This window comes from Salvelinus alpinus, chromosome 5 (genome assembly GCF_045679555.1).
Source record: "Salvelinus alpinus chromosome 5, SLU_Salpinus.1, whole genome shotgun sequence".
In the NCBI taxonomy this organism is placed as follows: Eukaryota; Metazoa; Chordata; class Actinopteri; order Salmoniformes; family Salmonidae; genus Salvelinus; species Salvelinus alpinus.
In genome coordinates this window covers 27,762,430-27,778,166 of record NC_092090.1, presented here as the reverse complement: position 1 = coordinate 27,778,166, position 15,737 = coordinate 27,762,430, and the positions used below count along the sequence as shown (strand labels likewise).

The 15,737-nt window shown below is 43.2% G+C and overlaps 1 protein-coding gene across 1 annotated transcript; it reads right to left on the bottom strand.

The window, feature by feature from the left end:
* Positions 1-251: 251 nt before the first annotated feature.
* Positions 252-15,269, bottom strand: LOC139575829 (sal-like protein 1). The gene is made up of 3 exons (XM_071401176.1): positions 14,381-15,269; positions 3,354-7,111; positions 252-2,004 (listed from the first exon to the last, which is right to left on the bottom strand). The coding sequence occupies exons 1-3, from the start codon at positions 14,451-14,453 to the stop codon at positions 1,564-1,566; spliced, it is 4,272 nt and encodes a 1,423-aa protein (XP_071257277.1). The 5' UTR covers positions 14,454-15,269; the 3' UTR covers positions 252-1,563.
* Between the last annotated feature and the right edge of the window lie 468 nt (positions 15,270-15,737).

Here is a 15,737-nt window from a genome sequence, read left to right as displayed (position 1 = left end):
TAATTGACCATTGACAAGTGTTATAGATCCATGATAAAGTATTATTTCATAAGTGCAAGTATGCCTGTTTAAACTCAAATTTAAAAGTTCAATCCACACAAAAAAATACATGTTCCTTCAAATAACATGAGAAGACCACATTTCAAAAGTGAAAACCCTTCAATTATTCCAAACCCCCCATTATCTCCAATCATAAAGCACACAACATGGAAAAAAAACTAAAGAGAATGAAGAGACACAAACACTCATGATTTTCTTTTGGAAAACAGATGTATTTGAATAATAGAGTAAAGAATGACAGTATCTTAGTTGTTAGTAGGTATTAAAGTGTAGAGAAACTGGACCCATAAAGATCTTCCAACTTTCCAGGAAAGTGCATGTAACAGTCCGAAGGTTGTCAAACCTAATATATATTTATATTTATAAAAACACTATCATTTGTCCCCTAGCCAAGATGGACTTTGTCTTATGAGCTTTATATGTACATTTTGTTGTGATGGAATTTCTAGTTCCCACGTCTCACATTATTTACATAGACGTCAACACATATGTTGCACTTGATGTCAATGAGGATGCTGAGGACATAGCAGCAATGTGGAAATCCAGCAGATGACCTATAGGAGAATCCCACCCACATGATTGGCTCTCTTCTCAGTTCAAACCCGGAAGTGAACCTCCCCGAATTCATCATCTCCTCTAACAACACAACTGTTTTGTGTTAAACTTTACACCAAAAAGCAACAAAACAAAAAAGATCAAGAAGAAAAAAATGGAACTATGGAAGAAAGAAAAAAAGTACAATACATAGAATAACATTAATAAACAAAACAGGTTAGGCCTACTGTAACTCTAAATAAACACTTGAAATGCTCGAATGCTTGCTTTTTCCTTAAATAAAAGATCAACAGCGGTTGATAAGGAAAGGACTACAGTGTAATCATAGTCCCTTGCCTGAAGTCTCAATGATTCTTTTCATGGGGGAACGTTAATACACATCTGTTAGACCATCTAGAGTAGATCAGTGTACATTATTTACAGCCATTCTGTTTCACTTATTACAGATCTAATGCATCACATGAACATCAACAGTTGTGTTATATCTATATACTACAGACAAAAATAACTTAATGCCAAGGTAAAGATATGCTAAAGTTTCAAAAGCTTACTTTCAGCTCATACCCATTCTGGCTGTAGAACAGAAAAAAACTAACTGTTAATGCTTCCACTTGGTTCCGAGCAAGGTTATAATCACTAATAAATAAGCTCCTTAAAACTATAACATGTTGTACATTGTACAAAAAGGCAAGTTCTCTTCACACTCATGTTGGTAAAGTTTCAAGGCAAGCCAAAGCCAAGTCACTCTTTGTCTTTGCCCTGTTCTCTTTCTCTTTTCTCTCACTATGTGTGTGTGTGTGTGTGTGTGTGTGTGTGTGTGTGTGTGTGTGTGTGTGTGTGTGTGTGTGTGTGTGTGTGTGTGTGTGTGTGTGTGTGTGTGTGTGTGTGTGTGTGTGTGTGTGTGTGTGTGTGTGTGTGTTTATTGTACATATGAGAGGGAAAAAGTATCTAGTTGGTGGCAATCTCTTTGTTGTCCTCCATGAAACGTGTGAATCGGAAGTGGGTCCCGTTCTCGGCATTGGCCATTTTCTCCAGGCCAGCCAGAGCGGCACTGGATTCTGTACTGTGCAGCTTCTCCAGGTTGCCTGTGAGGCCGCCCACTGGTGAGCTGCCACCGTTTCCCATGCTCCCCGACAGAGACGGCAGGCCTCCGTTCTGGATGACAGAGATCTCGTTGGTCTTCATGGCCAGGCCGCTGGAGAAGGCTGCAGCGTACTGGTTCCAGAAGCTAGCCGGGTCTCTGTTGCCCAACCTAGATGCCATGTCCTTCTGGAAGATCTCTGGGAACTTGACAGGGTTGGTGCCCAGGAAGGCCATGGAGCCGTCTACAGAGAGCCGGCGGCCGCGTCTGGCAGGGGCGCTGTTCCACATGTGTGTGCCCATATGAACCTGGAGAGAGAAACAGAGATACAGACAGAGGGAGAGAGAGAGAGAGAGGACGCAAATTAGAAATATTTGAAATTTGGCCACGACAAAGGCACATAGTAACAGATGATGCAGTGGGAAAAAAGAAAATAATTAAACAGCAAGTTAGCATTAAAATAGTTCAGCACCCTGGGTGCAGCAGGAGGATTGGTGCAGTGAGCTGTGAACGGCGTGGGGACGTGGGTATGGTGTAACCATTTTATTATGGCTAGGATGAAATACTGCATTTAATCTGAAACCTTCATTCAAACGTCTCATGAGGGAGATCCTTGTGCTTTGGTTCAAATTGCAGTGCCCACTCTCATTGCCCTGGCCAGTATTACATCTGACGTTTACCCCTGCTATGCCCTTTCCCAACGAGGATAATGTATTTTTCTTCTTCTTTTGATCCTGAAAGGATGAGTGTTACAGATAATTATGTTATTCTTTTTAAATCAATGTAGAAACATGGAGGTGTCAGATACACAACTGATTGTGTTGTCTAGAGTGTGTTTTTATTAAAATAATGTATAATTTATATAGCAAGTGATATTTTAAAATACATTGTTAGATATGTGCTCTAGATAACACATTTTAAAATATCACTTGCTAGAAATTATACATTATTTTAATAAAAACACACTACAAAATCATAGCATCAGCAAAATGTGAAATCTTGCTACAAATAATAAGGGTATTGTTTTTTTATATCAACAAGGGTGTAAACTATAACTAGTGCTGATTACCCGGTAATTGCAATCTGGTTATACATTTGACAATGCTTCCTAAATATTACGCCTCTCTACGTTTCGCCCCCTTGATTTCTCACAGTTGAGTGGTGTGATCACATTTGGCCCTTCATTTCCTGTTTATCTCTTAGGGGCCTTTTCCTACTGATCAAAGGGAAACTGGGATTTTCAAGGGGTAAACTCTGGAAAACTGAGGATGGTTGCCTCTGGTTGCCTCTAGTAACTGTAGTTAATGCTGTTAACTGAACCATTCCCAGCTGTGCTCTGCTGATCACATTCTCAGGTTTCTACCCAATAATCATATTAATGGGGTGATTCAACCTTTCCGCTGAGCTGGTTCTTTCATCAATTATAGAACATTACTGCCTCCGAATGGCACTGACATAACACACTTCAATTTGTTGCTCAAAGTTATGGACCAAAATTCTGGTGATTTTTATACTCCTCCTATAGATATTCATGAATAAATATGTGGACATTTTCCAATTCCATTCATAATGTTTTTAAATATACAATTGCCCTGAGATTTTGAATATGTGTGTATTTTAAACATTGCATTCATAATGTTTATAATCTTACAATTACCTTGAGATTTCCTTTGGTGGTGAAAGCCCGCCCACAGATGTGGCAGGCGAAGGGCTTCTCCCCAGTGTGGGTCCTCTCGTGTATCTGCAGAGCGCTGGAGGAGGAGAAGGTCTTCCCACAAGTGTTGCAGTAGTGCTGCTTGGGTGTCCGGCGTGGAGGGGCAGAGGCCGAGAGCACTGGGGATGTAGAGGCCGAGGTGGTCACCAGGCCGTGGGGCATGTTGCTGGGCATGTCCTTATGGCGATCTCGGTCCTGGTGGTCCCTGTGGTGGTCCCTGTGGTGGTCCCTGTGGTGGTCCCTGTGGTGGTCCTGGTGGTGGTCCTGGTGGTGGTGGAGGCCATGGAGGAAGCCATTGACCTCTGATTTGATCATGGAGGACAGAGAGTTCACAGAGAGGAGGGAGGGGGTCGGACTGGAGGAGAGGCTGGTGTTAGAGGGTTCGAAGAGCTGCGAGGGCAAGTCCCTCATCTGGTGGGTGAGCATGTGCTGCTTCAGGTTGCCCTTGGTCGAGAAGCCCCGGTTACAGGCTGTGCAAATGAACGGTCTCTCTTTGGTATGGCTTCGGTAGTGGATGTCCAAGGCACTCTGACATGCAAACGTTTTCCCACAGATGTCACAGGCCGTGTTCTTGAACGTGCCGCGCTCACGGAATGGGAAGAGCATGCCCAGTGGGTCTTTAGACGGGTTGCAGGATGTCAGGTCCAGGGCCCCGATGCTAGAAGGGTGATGCTGCATGAGGCTGGCACTGATGTGATCCAGGGACATAGCCCTCTGGTTCCTCTCCTGTCTCTCCTGCCTCTCCTGTCTTTCCTCCAAGCTGGGGGATTTACGTTGATGTTGGGGGTGCCCATTGGTGGGGGATGGGGGCTGCATGGAAGAGGTAGATTCTGACACTGCTGGACTCCCAGCACTCGGGCTCTCGATGTCCCCACCCAGGGATGAGGAGTCGTTAGTGAGGCAGTCCCCTTCCATTGAACCTCCGTTCCCCATGGCCTTCATTCTGCTGGCCTGCAGTTCCTCTACCAGCCTCTGGTGGGGGTTATGGTGGCTGTGATGCTGATTGTCATGGTGGCTGTTAAGCTGATTGTTATGGTGGTTGTTGTGGTGGATTCTATAGTCAATATCATGGTGGGTATTGTGGTAGGCATTGTGATGGGCATGATGATTTTTCACCTGCCCGTCCTGGACGACCATCTCGGGGAGAGAGGGGGAATTGCACAGGCTGTCTTGGGAGGCGTCAGCTGACTGAGGGGTGTCTGAGACGCTGCTGTCAGGGCCATCTTCCATCCCTTCCACTCCCTCCATCCCCTCCATATCATCATCAGAGAAGTTGTCCAGGTCATCGAAGTTCTCATCGAAGTTCCTCTCATCGAAGGAGCCTGTGTCGGAGCCCATGGACTCAGGGTAGCTGTCTGGCAGTGGGGTGTTTGGGATCTGCCCTCCCATGTGCATGCGGATGTGCTGCTGCAGGACCACCGCATTGGTGAACTTCTTCTGACAGATGGGGCAGGAGTGATGGACCCTGAGTGGAGGCATGGCCCGGTGGACGGTGTAGTGGGTCTTCAGGTTCCCTTTGGTGGTGAAGGCTCTGCCACACACTTTACACTTGAAGGGCCTCTCTCCAGTGTGAGTACGGTAGTGCATTTTCAGAGCGCTCTGACAGCTGAGCACACGGTGGCAGATGACACACTCATTGGGGTCCGTCAACTTCCTGTCGATGTTCTCCACCAGCTGCTGCAGCTTGGAGGTCTCCGACCCCTGGAGCGGGTCCAAGAGGCCCCCGAACGGGAACTTAGCCTTGAACTGCTCAGACATGAGGGGCATGAGAGGGTTGGTCATCATAGGTGGGCTGTTGGAGGTTGTGTATTCTGTGTTGCGCTCAGACTCAGAGCTCACGCTCGCCATGAAGCTCGACGAGTGACTGCCCTCTTCAGTTTTCCCGTTTGACGTAGGCAGGGCCGCAGCTTCTTCAGACAACCCGTCGTTGCTTTTCATTGATGGCTCAGCAGCGTCACGACCGGAGTCAGTCTTTGTAGAAATGGAGGGGCTGGTTATGGCTACCGAATGATCCTCTTTTTTAATGAATGGCGGCAGGCTGGGCATGGTTGGTGGGAGCAGCATGCCCACTGACGAGGTCAGAGTGGAGAGAACAGGTTTGCTGTCCAGCCAGCTGGTCACAGGCTTCTCTGGAGGCATTGACATACCATATGGAATGCCGGTGCTCGTTGGAATATTGTCTAAATGCTCGGGGACAGGGTATGGGTTCATCTGAACATGTGGATACTTCTCTTTATGACGCTGGAAGTGGACCTTCAAGTTACCGCGGGTGGAGAAGCGATTGCCACAGATGTTACACTTGTACGGCCTCTCACCTGTGTGAGATCGCAGGTGGATCTGCAAGGCACTGTCACTCCCGAACACCTTGGCACAAAATCTGCACTTATGCTTGAAGAACGCCTCCTCTGAGCTGCCCTTGGGTTCAAATGAAGTTACGTTTGGTGACTTGCCTTTCCTCTGGGCCAGCGCAGCCAGAGAGTTGAGGTCCTCCACTGTGGTGCCAATACTGGGCAGGGAGCTGGAAAATAGGTGGTTTCCAGATGGGGCCTGAGGTAGATGTGGATTAGTTACAGGGTTCAACAGGCTACCTATCCCAAAGGCTGGCATGGATGACTTAGTGTGTGATGGGTTACTGAGCTGAGAGTGGAGGTTGCTGCTGATCGCATGTATTGGCCTCTTGTCAGAGGACGACTGGACGTTGTTGACTGTGGACAGCCCCAGTGAGCTGATGCTCTGAGATGATTCACCGCTGCTGGGGTTGTTGCTCTGAGGTAGCTGCGCCCTTTCAGCCAGCTGCTTCAGGCTGCTGATGCTGGCAGACTGGCTGGCCAGGCTCTGTGCTAAGCCCGCAGCTGCAGCCAGCTGCTGAGAGAGATGGGAGCTGAGCGTGGTCAGTGGGTTGGCTGACGGCCCCAACGAGCCTCCTGGTGTGGAGATGCTGGGGGGCACCTGCATTTCAGGGGACTGGGAGGCCAGTAGCAGGATCTGGTGACGGATCTGTTCAATGAGCTGCAGCTGGTGGATCTGTTGCTGCTGCAGGCCCAGGAGTTGCTCCATCAGGGCCGGCACTGCCACCCTGGGGCCCCCGGACCCGGACCCAGAGGAGCGCTGTGTCTCCTGGGTGAACTGGGCCACAGCCACTTTGGTGCTCTGCAGGTTTTCAATGATGACGTTGCTGTTGATCATAGAAATGCTCCCCAGGTCAGTCAGGTTGCCGAGCGGAGGTAGCTGAGGGGCAGAGACGGTCGAGGTGCCCGGTGCTGGTCTGGAGCTGTTCCTGCTGGAGCTGTGGCCATTTCCCTCGCCCGTGTTCATGTTACTGCCTCCCTTCATGTGGCTGCTGCCTCCATCATTGTCGTGACCAGGATGAACGTTGATTCCGAAAACGTCGACGTCCATGGATTCTTCTTTGTCGAGAGCGTTATGCTCCAAAAGGTCACTGCACTCTGCTTGATCAGTGTTATTAACCGTGTCATTCATCTGCTCATCAGGATTATGTGGAGGGGAGCCAGGCGAGAAGGTTCCGGAAGGGGAGGCAGGATTCTCATTCACTATCAGAACTAATTGATTCTTAGTGCAGTTCTTCTGGTGTTGTTCAAGATCTGATAGTTCAAAGAACTCAGCACAACATCTGCTACAGACATGGGCATCTGACCCCTTGCAGGGGGGGTCTTCCTCCGAGCAGGGCTCTTCTGTGTCCCCTGAAAAACACAGGAGGGGGAAACAGAGGATTAGTGATTAGAAATGTTTTGCAGCTGAAGAAGCATTTTTATCTATTCAAATTATTTTGTTGTTCATCTTAAATTAATCAGTTTTACACTTATCCACTTGATACGTTCACAAAAAACAACCACCAAAAAAGCTACAATAAACCCCCCCAAAAAGAGTGAAAAAGACCCCTTTTAATGTGGTGGCTCTGAGAAACAGGATAAGAAAAGAATGGAAATCAATAATAAGTGATCTTTGAAGATGTACATCTGGTTTCATCAATCCAACCATCTTTTAAGTAATCATTTCTATAGATAATCCATCAACATATAAAATACTATGAAGTGAGGACATTGGGGCTTAATGACATTTCATAGAGAAGCATTGATTTCCAATATTTCATACTCCTCAATGTCTACATGTCCACTGAGCGCAAATCAACCATTTGAAGGACTTATTAGACTTTCAATTTGCTGTCAACTTTGCTCATTTTCAACTCGACTACAGGCATCTTGGACAGGTTATCCCTGTCACTAAGCTCATTTGTATCCAGTCAGGCTGCAATCGGAATCTGACAGCCACAATAAACAGAGCCTTTGGATTCCAGATCGTTCTCTCTAGCCACTCGGACACTCAACAAAGACAGTGCAAAATTATATATGCCATTATTGTACTGATATCACTAAGAATAATACATTTTGTTATTACTGAAATATCTGTAATGTTTACATAACACATATTTTTATAAATATGTTATGTATATCCAATAAATTACATTAAATAAATAAAACACATTATAGTACCTAATATAAAATGAAGAGTAAAACATAACGTATAAAACTTTGTATAAAAATTTGTAGTGATATAAATATGTAAGTATCACAGTGCTATATATATATATACTTTTTTAGGGAAAAATAAAATAAAAAACATAACTACAAATGGTTCAAGAAAATGAGTCAAGAACTATGAGTGGAGCTGCTGTCATATATATTAGAATGAACGGCTTGCTGCCCAAAACCAAGCAACTGGCCACACCAGTTTAAGCAACAGGCAATTCAATACCAGCCAATAAGAATATGCAAAATGAATAATTGTCTTTTAAATGTGCATAGAAACTGGTCTTGGTTATGCAATTTCCATTCAACAAACACAGGGGTCAGTGTGAAAAGAACAAAAGGCGAGGCAACAACCCTGTGCCACTGCTGTGCTCCAGACTTTCCTCATTCTATCTTCTTTTTGTCAAAACCAAATCTCACTGTTTAACATACAAGTTGATTTACAAATTGCAATTCTCTATGAATCCCTTTCATTGTGGGCCCCGGCGATCTACATTTTCATCATGGGTGGAAAGGGAGGAGGGTTAATTTGAAAATGAAACCCAGAGAGAGAGAGAGATAGAGAGCGAGAGAGAGAGAGAGAGAGAGAGAGAGAGAGAGAGAGAGAGAGAGAGAGAGAGAGAGAGAGAGAGAGAGAGAGAGAGAGAGAGAGAGAGAGAGAGAGAGAGAGAGAGAGAGAGAGAGAGAGAGAGAGAGAGAGAGGAGAGAGAGAGAGAGAGAGAGAGAGAGAGAGAGAGAGAGAGAGAGAGAGAGAGAGAGAGAGGGAGAGAGGCCGTGAGAGAGAGAGAGAGAGAGAGAGAGAGAGAGAGAGAGAGAGAGAGAGAGAGAGAGAGAGAGAGAGAGAGAGAGAGAGAGAGAGAGAGAGAGAGAGAGAGAGAGAGAGAGAGAGAGAGAGAGAGAGAGAGAGAGAGAGAGAGAGAGAGAGAGAGAGAGAGATGAGTGCGGCCCTGCCCCACTGAGACAGGATGGCTTCCCATTGTTCACACAGCATGGGAGTGGCGGGCTCATCGGCACGGCCTGGCCTGGCCTGCTCATCTTGGCCAACTCAAAGCAGATCCTGTTTAATTCAGGGATTATCTCCCTCAATGTTTCTCTGCTCTGGGACATCAGATAACGCAAAGTTGCCATGACAGTAAAACCCAGACTCACACCACTCTAACCATGCAAACGGAGAAGACTCGCTCCAACTTTAATGGTAACTTTTTAATATCAACCATGCAGCCTCCCCTGAAAGCGTCAGTAATGAAAAATGTGTTTGATTTACCTCGTGGGAAGGAAGAGTAGCTTTGTTTGGTATTGGTGGACCATGTGAACAAATGAAAGTAGATTTTATGTAAGAGGAAATACATCAACTTGCACGATGTCCTGAATACACTGCTGTAGAAAACACTAATGTAGCTAAAGAAAAATGTGAGAAAACTATCCAAAGTCAACAACAAAATGAAAGCTCTTGAACCGCCCTTCAAGAACTTACCTAGAGGTTACAGGAGCAAACTTTTACAAACATACAAAAGTGCACTATCAAAGCAAAAATGTAAACATCAAGTTCATAGCAGTAATTCGTATTCTCTTACTAGATTAAAGTGCACTGGAGTGTAGTGATGACACACGTTGAAGCCGCAAGCTACTATTTCCATATATCATTAATATATATTTTTTAAAGGATTTAAGATTCCATACATCCAAAGGTTTGTTTAAACTGTCCAATGTAATCTGTAGGAAAACACTAAGAACAAGTGACTAGCTCAAGTTTCTTCAGAGACCTGTGGATAACTTATTTAGTTAGGCAATCAGTAATAACTATCTTTCAATGTAACATTCTCTCATTTGCCAAGTGAATGGAAACTGGACATTGTGGATTCTATCTAAACATTATCATGTTTAGCGACCAAAATAACTATATCCAAAACCACAGAGAAAAATAAAACAAAGAGCATATGCCCAAATGTAACTCTGTTATCAACTTCTCATAACATTCATTGAAACCACAATATATATGTCCCTAATAATAACGTACTTGTAACAGGCTAGGATTTGACCAACCAAGGGGTAAATTCCCCTTCTAAATCTCAAAGTGTTACTCTCAACACCCAGCACACCCCACCCCACCCCCTTCCTTCGTAAATACTCAGTGATTGTAAAGCAAATAGTGGTCCAATTAAAACAATACAATTATTCCATCTCAAATGTGCTCTTTCACAAGAAGCTATTTCCATACCACCACCTTGACTATTAAAAAGGTAAAACATCTCAGAAGCATGGAGTATTTGAAAGTAAATCGATAATCATGTACTGACATGTAATCATGTCTGTTTACATAAGTAGACATGCACTTAAAAAGAGATGGAATTTAATATTTGTTAACCTGATGTCTATGAATAAAAAAAACAAATACTATGAAAATAACGGCAACAAATGCACAGCCTAAATGACAACAGCCACAATACACACAACACCCAAATGTCTACAGCAACAGTGCATAAATTAGTCAATGTTTAAAAAATATCTTGACGATTATCTCTGAATAGAAATAATGCGTTACTCTGTATAAAAACGATGTCCTAAAACAGCTAAATCTCAACATCATCATCATGCTACAAGGAGTCACCAGAGCACAGGCCTTCAGGGAGGCAGAAGAGACACATGCCAAAACAGAGAGCCTCTGATACAAAGGACAGAAGAGAGTAAATAATAAGTGATATAGAAATGTGGAATAGTAGAAAAGATGACAGAGTAGCTTTTTGAGAGTTCCTACGTTACTTTGTAGGGACGCTGGCTTCAAGCCTCTTGACACTTGTGAATTCAGTAGAATGTCTGAAACCTGATGTCTGATGCATGCCTGAGCTAACCCACCTCCTCTCCAGCCCTCACACTGCTGGCCTCACTGGAAACATCCCAGTGAACACTAGATGGGGTTCCACTATAGCTGCCGTTTCCCGGATGGACAAGCCCCAGCCTTAGCAGCTCTGCCCTGGTGACATGATTAAAGCTTAAAGGGGAGGAGAAGGGAGAAAAGCAAGCAAGTCCTTCAGCCGGGATACATCTCAGCCTTCCACTATATAAACATTGGCAAAATGACAAGTGACTGAATCCCTGTTGTTTGCGGGGTACAACAGTGCGAAGGGCCGGGGACCGCCCTGCCGATCTCCCTCTGGGGGGGGGGGGGGGCTACTCTTGCAGGGTGGAAGTGGATGGCGGTCACATTGATAAGACCCCCCCATCACAAATAGAGGACAGAGTCCCTGCTAGGCCCCTGTGGCTCTGATCAGCGGGGTCAATGACGAGGTACAGAGAACACACTGCGGCCTGAACTCTCATCAACTTCACATAGGGAGACACAGGGGGACCCTGGCAAAGGTTAAAACAGCTGAACATCCCACCCGAGTACTCTCTCTCTCTCTCTCTCTCTCTCTCTCTCTCTCTCTCTCTCTCTCTCTCTCTCTCTCTCTCTCTCTCTCTCTCTCTCTCTCTCTCGGAGAGACGAGATGAGAGACAGACAGACAGCCTTGACTCTCAGCCTCATACACTAACTATCCAGCTGCAAAATGCCCTCAGCATCTCCTTAAAATGTATTGGGAATGTTAGCCTCCCTCTTTATATTTTGCAGACAGAGACTCTTGAGGACTTTCCAATTCCACACAAACAGGAGATCTCTCAGTCATGAGCACACATTCTAGAATTATCAACCCATTACCAGAAATGCAAGTATTCCGTGTCCCTAACCCATAATTACAGGTATTGCATTTTCAGCTTGTTTAATGCATGATGCATTTGGGTTATTTATTGTGAAACTCAGTAGGCACCAGTCTGCTGACAGAGAATGACTAAAGTTACTATTCACTACTTTATTACATTTTAGGGAAAATGCAGCAGTCAAGGAAAAACAAGTATGATTCTAGGTATAGACTATGTTTTGCATTGATCCTTGGTTCCAACCAAATCATGCAACCTTAGGTAGCAGTAAATGCTTCTTATGCAAGGTTTTAGTTGGCTGAAACAGAGCTTTATTTCCAGCTAGCATATTGTACTGCAAACAACATAGCTGTACACAAACAGAAAGAGCTTAAAACATGATTAGTTATATATGAAAAATAAGTCAAACTAAAATGACTGTCGCGAGGAAAATATATTTCCATACAACTCCTCAGAAGGAAAATACATAGACAGTGTGTATGGAAAAATCAGCCATATAGGGTCAGTTAAAGAGCCTCTAGAGTTTCCTTTCTGTAGGCTATATCATGGCAAACACTTCTAATAAACAGATATTAATACTAATAATAGTAATACTAGTGTAATATGGGCTACTATAGAGCAGTAACTACAAACAAGTCAAATATAATCTGTATCAGAGATAGGAGTTTATGATTTCCTTTGAAAGTACCAGTGCAATGACAATATGGTCGGGAAAAAGACAGAATCTAACATAAACTAATGAATAGAGAAAACGCAACATTAAAATCTACTATACATGTGAGACTTTTAAAATACATCCACAATTCTAAAATGTTAGATCGAAACTACCGTCGTTTCACTATGACCATTCAACCATTTTGAAAAAAAATATTTCAGTAAATTGTACGTTTGAGGCAATATAGAATATACAAACTTTAATAATCTGGAAATTGCTTGATATTTTTAAGATAGTGAAACTTAAACTTTGCCGAATCAAACTACTTAACAAAAACACTATAGGGTGAAAGTTATGGCTATGGGTGTTGTAGGCCTATAAAAAATACTTCCATATCCTGGTTTTCACAGCAGGTCTAAAGCACATCTTTAGCAATAGAAAATTAAAGCCCAGCTTGTTGTAAGTCTCTTTGGAAAACATAATTTTATCAAATGTATCATCATAAGAGGAAACGTGACTGTTGGGTGGACGTAAAAGAGATGGTCAGCTGGTCACTCCGGAGTAGTGGAAACTCGCAAGGGTGACAAAGCGTTCCAAAAGCAACCAAGGTAGTTGCATAATAAAATTAATTCAACCACTGTCGCCATCTTTTTGATAGTCTCAACCACAACTTGACATATTCTTTATACTAGCTAATTTTCATGACATGAGGTAATTTGGTGCTGAGCTTTTGTTTAAGTAAATTAACATAAATCCGTGACATATTTTTGAAAAATGTAGAGACAAGTTAACTTGTTTATCTCGTAAAATAACAGGCCTCTGTCCCTCACTATTTATTTCTCTCTCTTTTTCTCTCAGTGTGTGTGTGTGTGTGAGAGAGAGAGAGCGAGAGAGGGGGGGGTGAAAGAGAGAGAATCGGAAGCAGTATGTCATCTATACTAACATTTCACCTTTGAAATATCTTGAAAATTATGGTTAAGGAATATACACAAGGGAAATGTGGGAAGTAAACAAAAAGTGTGCATGCGGCTAAGCCTAAAACTATTATAATGTATTAAAATTAAATAATGATATACATAATAACTATAAGGCCATTATAGCTTCAGTGTTCTGTTGCATCGTGCACCACATTGAGATTGTGGTTTAAAAGTCATATAATTTGTAAACGAATGATTACCATCCACCATTAAGACCACAACATGTCCACAAACTGAAAATCGATAAGGTATTCATTGTGAGCAAATAATGTTTATATTTTCTTATCATTTGATTTGAATCCAGCCAAGGCTTGGCAGATAAATACCGACTTTGTAGACTAATAGAAACTTTAGGCGAGTATGCAAATTATTATTTATATTCTATATAGGCCTAAACCCAAAATAGAGGGAAAAGTATTAAGAAAAGACTGGTTATTTCGACGCACAGGTACTTGTCCGTGCATAGAGTACAGTTAGGCAACGATTGGAGTGAAACTAATACAAAAGCAGAAACTTGAACGAGCCTTTCGCTGCAGCAACTTTGCTTGCAGCAGCAATAGAGGAAACTTGCTTCAAAGTGTGTAAGACAAAAATGTTGATTAAAAACTCAATCTTTGTAGCCTACCACACAAAGTGTTCTAAAAGGTGAATACTAAAAGTGTAGGCGACATAGAAGCCTATGTCGAGGTAAAAGTAGGCTAAGCAGCCTAATAACAAGACTATAACGCATGCACTTTTAAACGGTTATATTTTGTAACAAAGTTTAATTCTAAAGTTATATGAACAACAAAACGCAATAATATGATATTTTCAAGAATAAAAGTATTTGACTGTGTTTTAGAGCGATATATAGAAATAGCACGGGCCATAGTTTGATCATAAAGTAGATAGCCTATACACATGGCAAATGTGTATTTAGCTATGATCAAATGATTTTGAGACAGTAAATTGCATGGATTCATAAAAAAATGGTCTAACTTAGAAAAGGGGGAAGAGGTCCTATCCAAAAAGAAACAATCCTAAAATGACAAAAACACCTGAAAATCAGATATTAAAAGATAGTAGCGTGGATAAGAGCGATCCATTGCCAGAACTTACCATTGTGCTCGGATAAAGCCAGATGAGGGTCCGATTGGAAATGTTGCGGCTTTGCTTGTTTCCTCCGCGACATGCTGGCTCACACATCAGCCAAGAAAGAATAAAAAATTACTACAAAATCTGCTCAAAATTACGAAAATCGAGTCCATCCACCGCGCATGTGTCCTGTTATGATTATCAATAATGCTTTGCGATTAATCATTCAGGGGTTCCTTGAAAGGCTATTGGCACCTCGCCAGCCCCCTATTCAAATTAAGTCTCTTTAATCAATTAGGTCCTGATTTGCTGGGGACTCTTGTCTCTCTCTCAGCTCCCACCCAATGAGTTGATCCGTGTGGAAGAAAAGGCTGGGTTTTCCAACTCCCTTTAGATACAGTTTAACCCTTCTTAGCAACCAGCTGGTAGCTACGTAAAGCTTATCTTGGCTACTAGTGGAATGTCAGTTTTCAGTCCATGCGCGGAACCGTATCTTTCCTATTGACCAAGCAGCGATCAAACCCAGCAGAGTTAGGTCAATTCGAACTGACGAGACGCTCACTCCGTGATCTCACATACAAATACTTTCCACAACTCTGGTCGCTGTTGCTGTGCATATCCTCCTTTCAGATTTGCATTGAGGTCGCTGTAATTCAGATCTTGTATGTTGAAACACCGATACCTAATCGTTGGTTAGTGGTGCCTCAAGGCAGCGAGGAAAAAGTAGATCGACTATAGGAGTCTCGTGCGTAATGGCACTGTAGGTGTCTTGGAAGTCCAAGATATGTATCGAATATCCTAATCAGATTCATTTGATTATCGCCGAACGGGGTTAGTAACACGTTTTCATCACACTACGCATTCCGCGAACAAACAAACTTTAAGGGCCCATGTAGGACTGTGAGAAATGTGGAGCCCAGCCCACCTATGATGTGATTGGTCACTGGGCTACTCTATCATAAGCCGTTGGAGGTGCAATCTCTCTCTCCCCTCTCTCTCTCGCTAATTCTCATACGCATGGTTCGCGAGCGAGTGTGTGTGTGTGTGTGTGTGTGTGAGAGCGTGAGCGAATGACTGACCAGTAGAGGGAACAATAAAGAGTGTATGATTCTGTTTCGAAGGCATGAACATGTTTGTATTGTTTATATATGTTTACTATACATAGGCTACTTCAGCACATCAGGCATACATTTCACGAACTTGCGCGTCATTGAAACATTGAGTTCATTTCATACGTTGATTGAATTGTTTAGCGAAACTCGCTACAATCAGCGTCCTTAAATTGTAGCCTACAGTAGCCCAGCATGTCACGGCTAGCCTATGTATGTTAGTTTTTGCTGTACGTCAAGTTTATAATTTTATCAGTTCTGTAACAAAAATG

Excerpts from the sequence above, each read along its gene's own strand:
- LOC139575829 (XM_071401176.1), bottom strand. The coding sequence starts at position 14,453 with ATGTCGCGGAGGAAACAAGCAAAGCCGCAACATTTCCAATCGGACCCT. Across the intron at positions 7,112-14,380 it reads GGCTTTATCCGAGCACAATG|GGGACACAGAAGAGCCCTGC; the intron begins GTAAGTTCTGGC and ends TGTGTTTTTCAG. Across the intron at positions 2,005-3,353 it reads CCACCAAAGGAAATCTCAAG|GTTCATATGGGCACACACAT; the intron begins GTAATTGTAAGA and ends TTCTCTCTCCAG.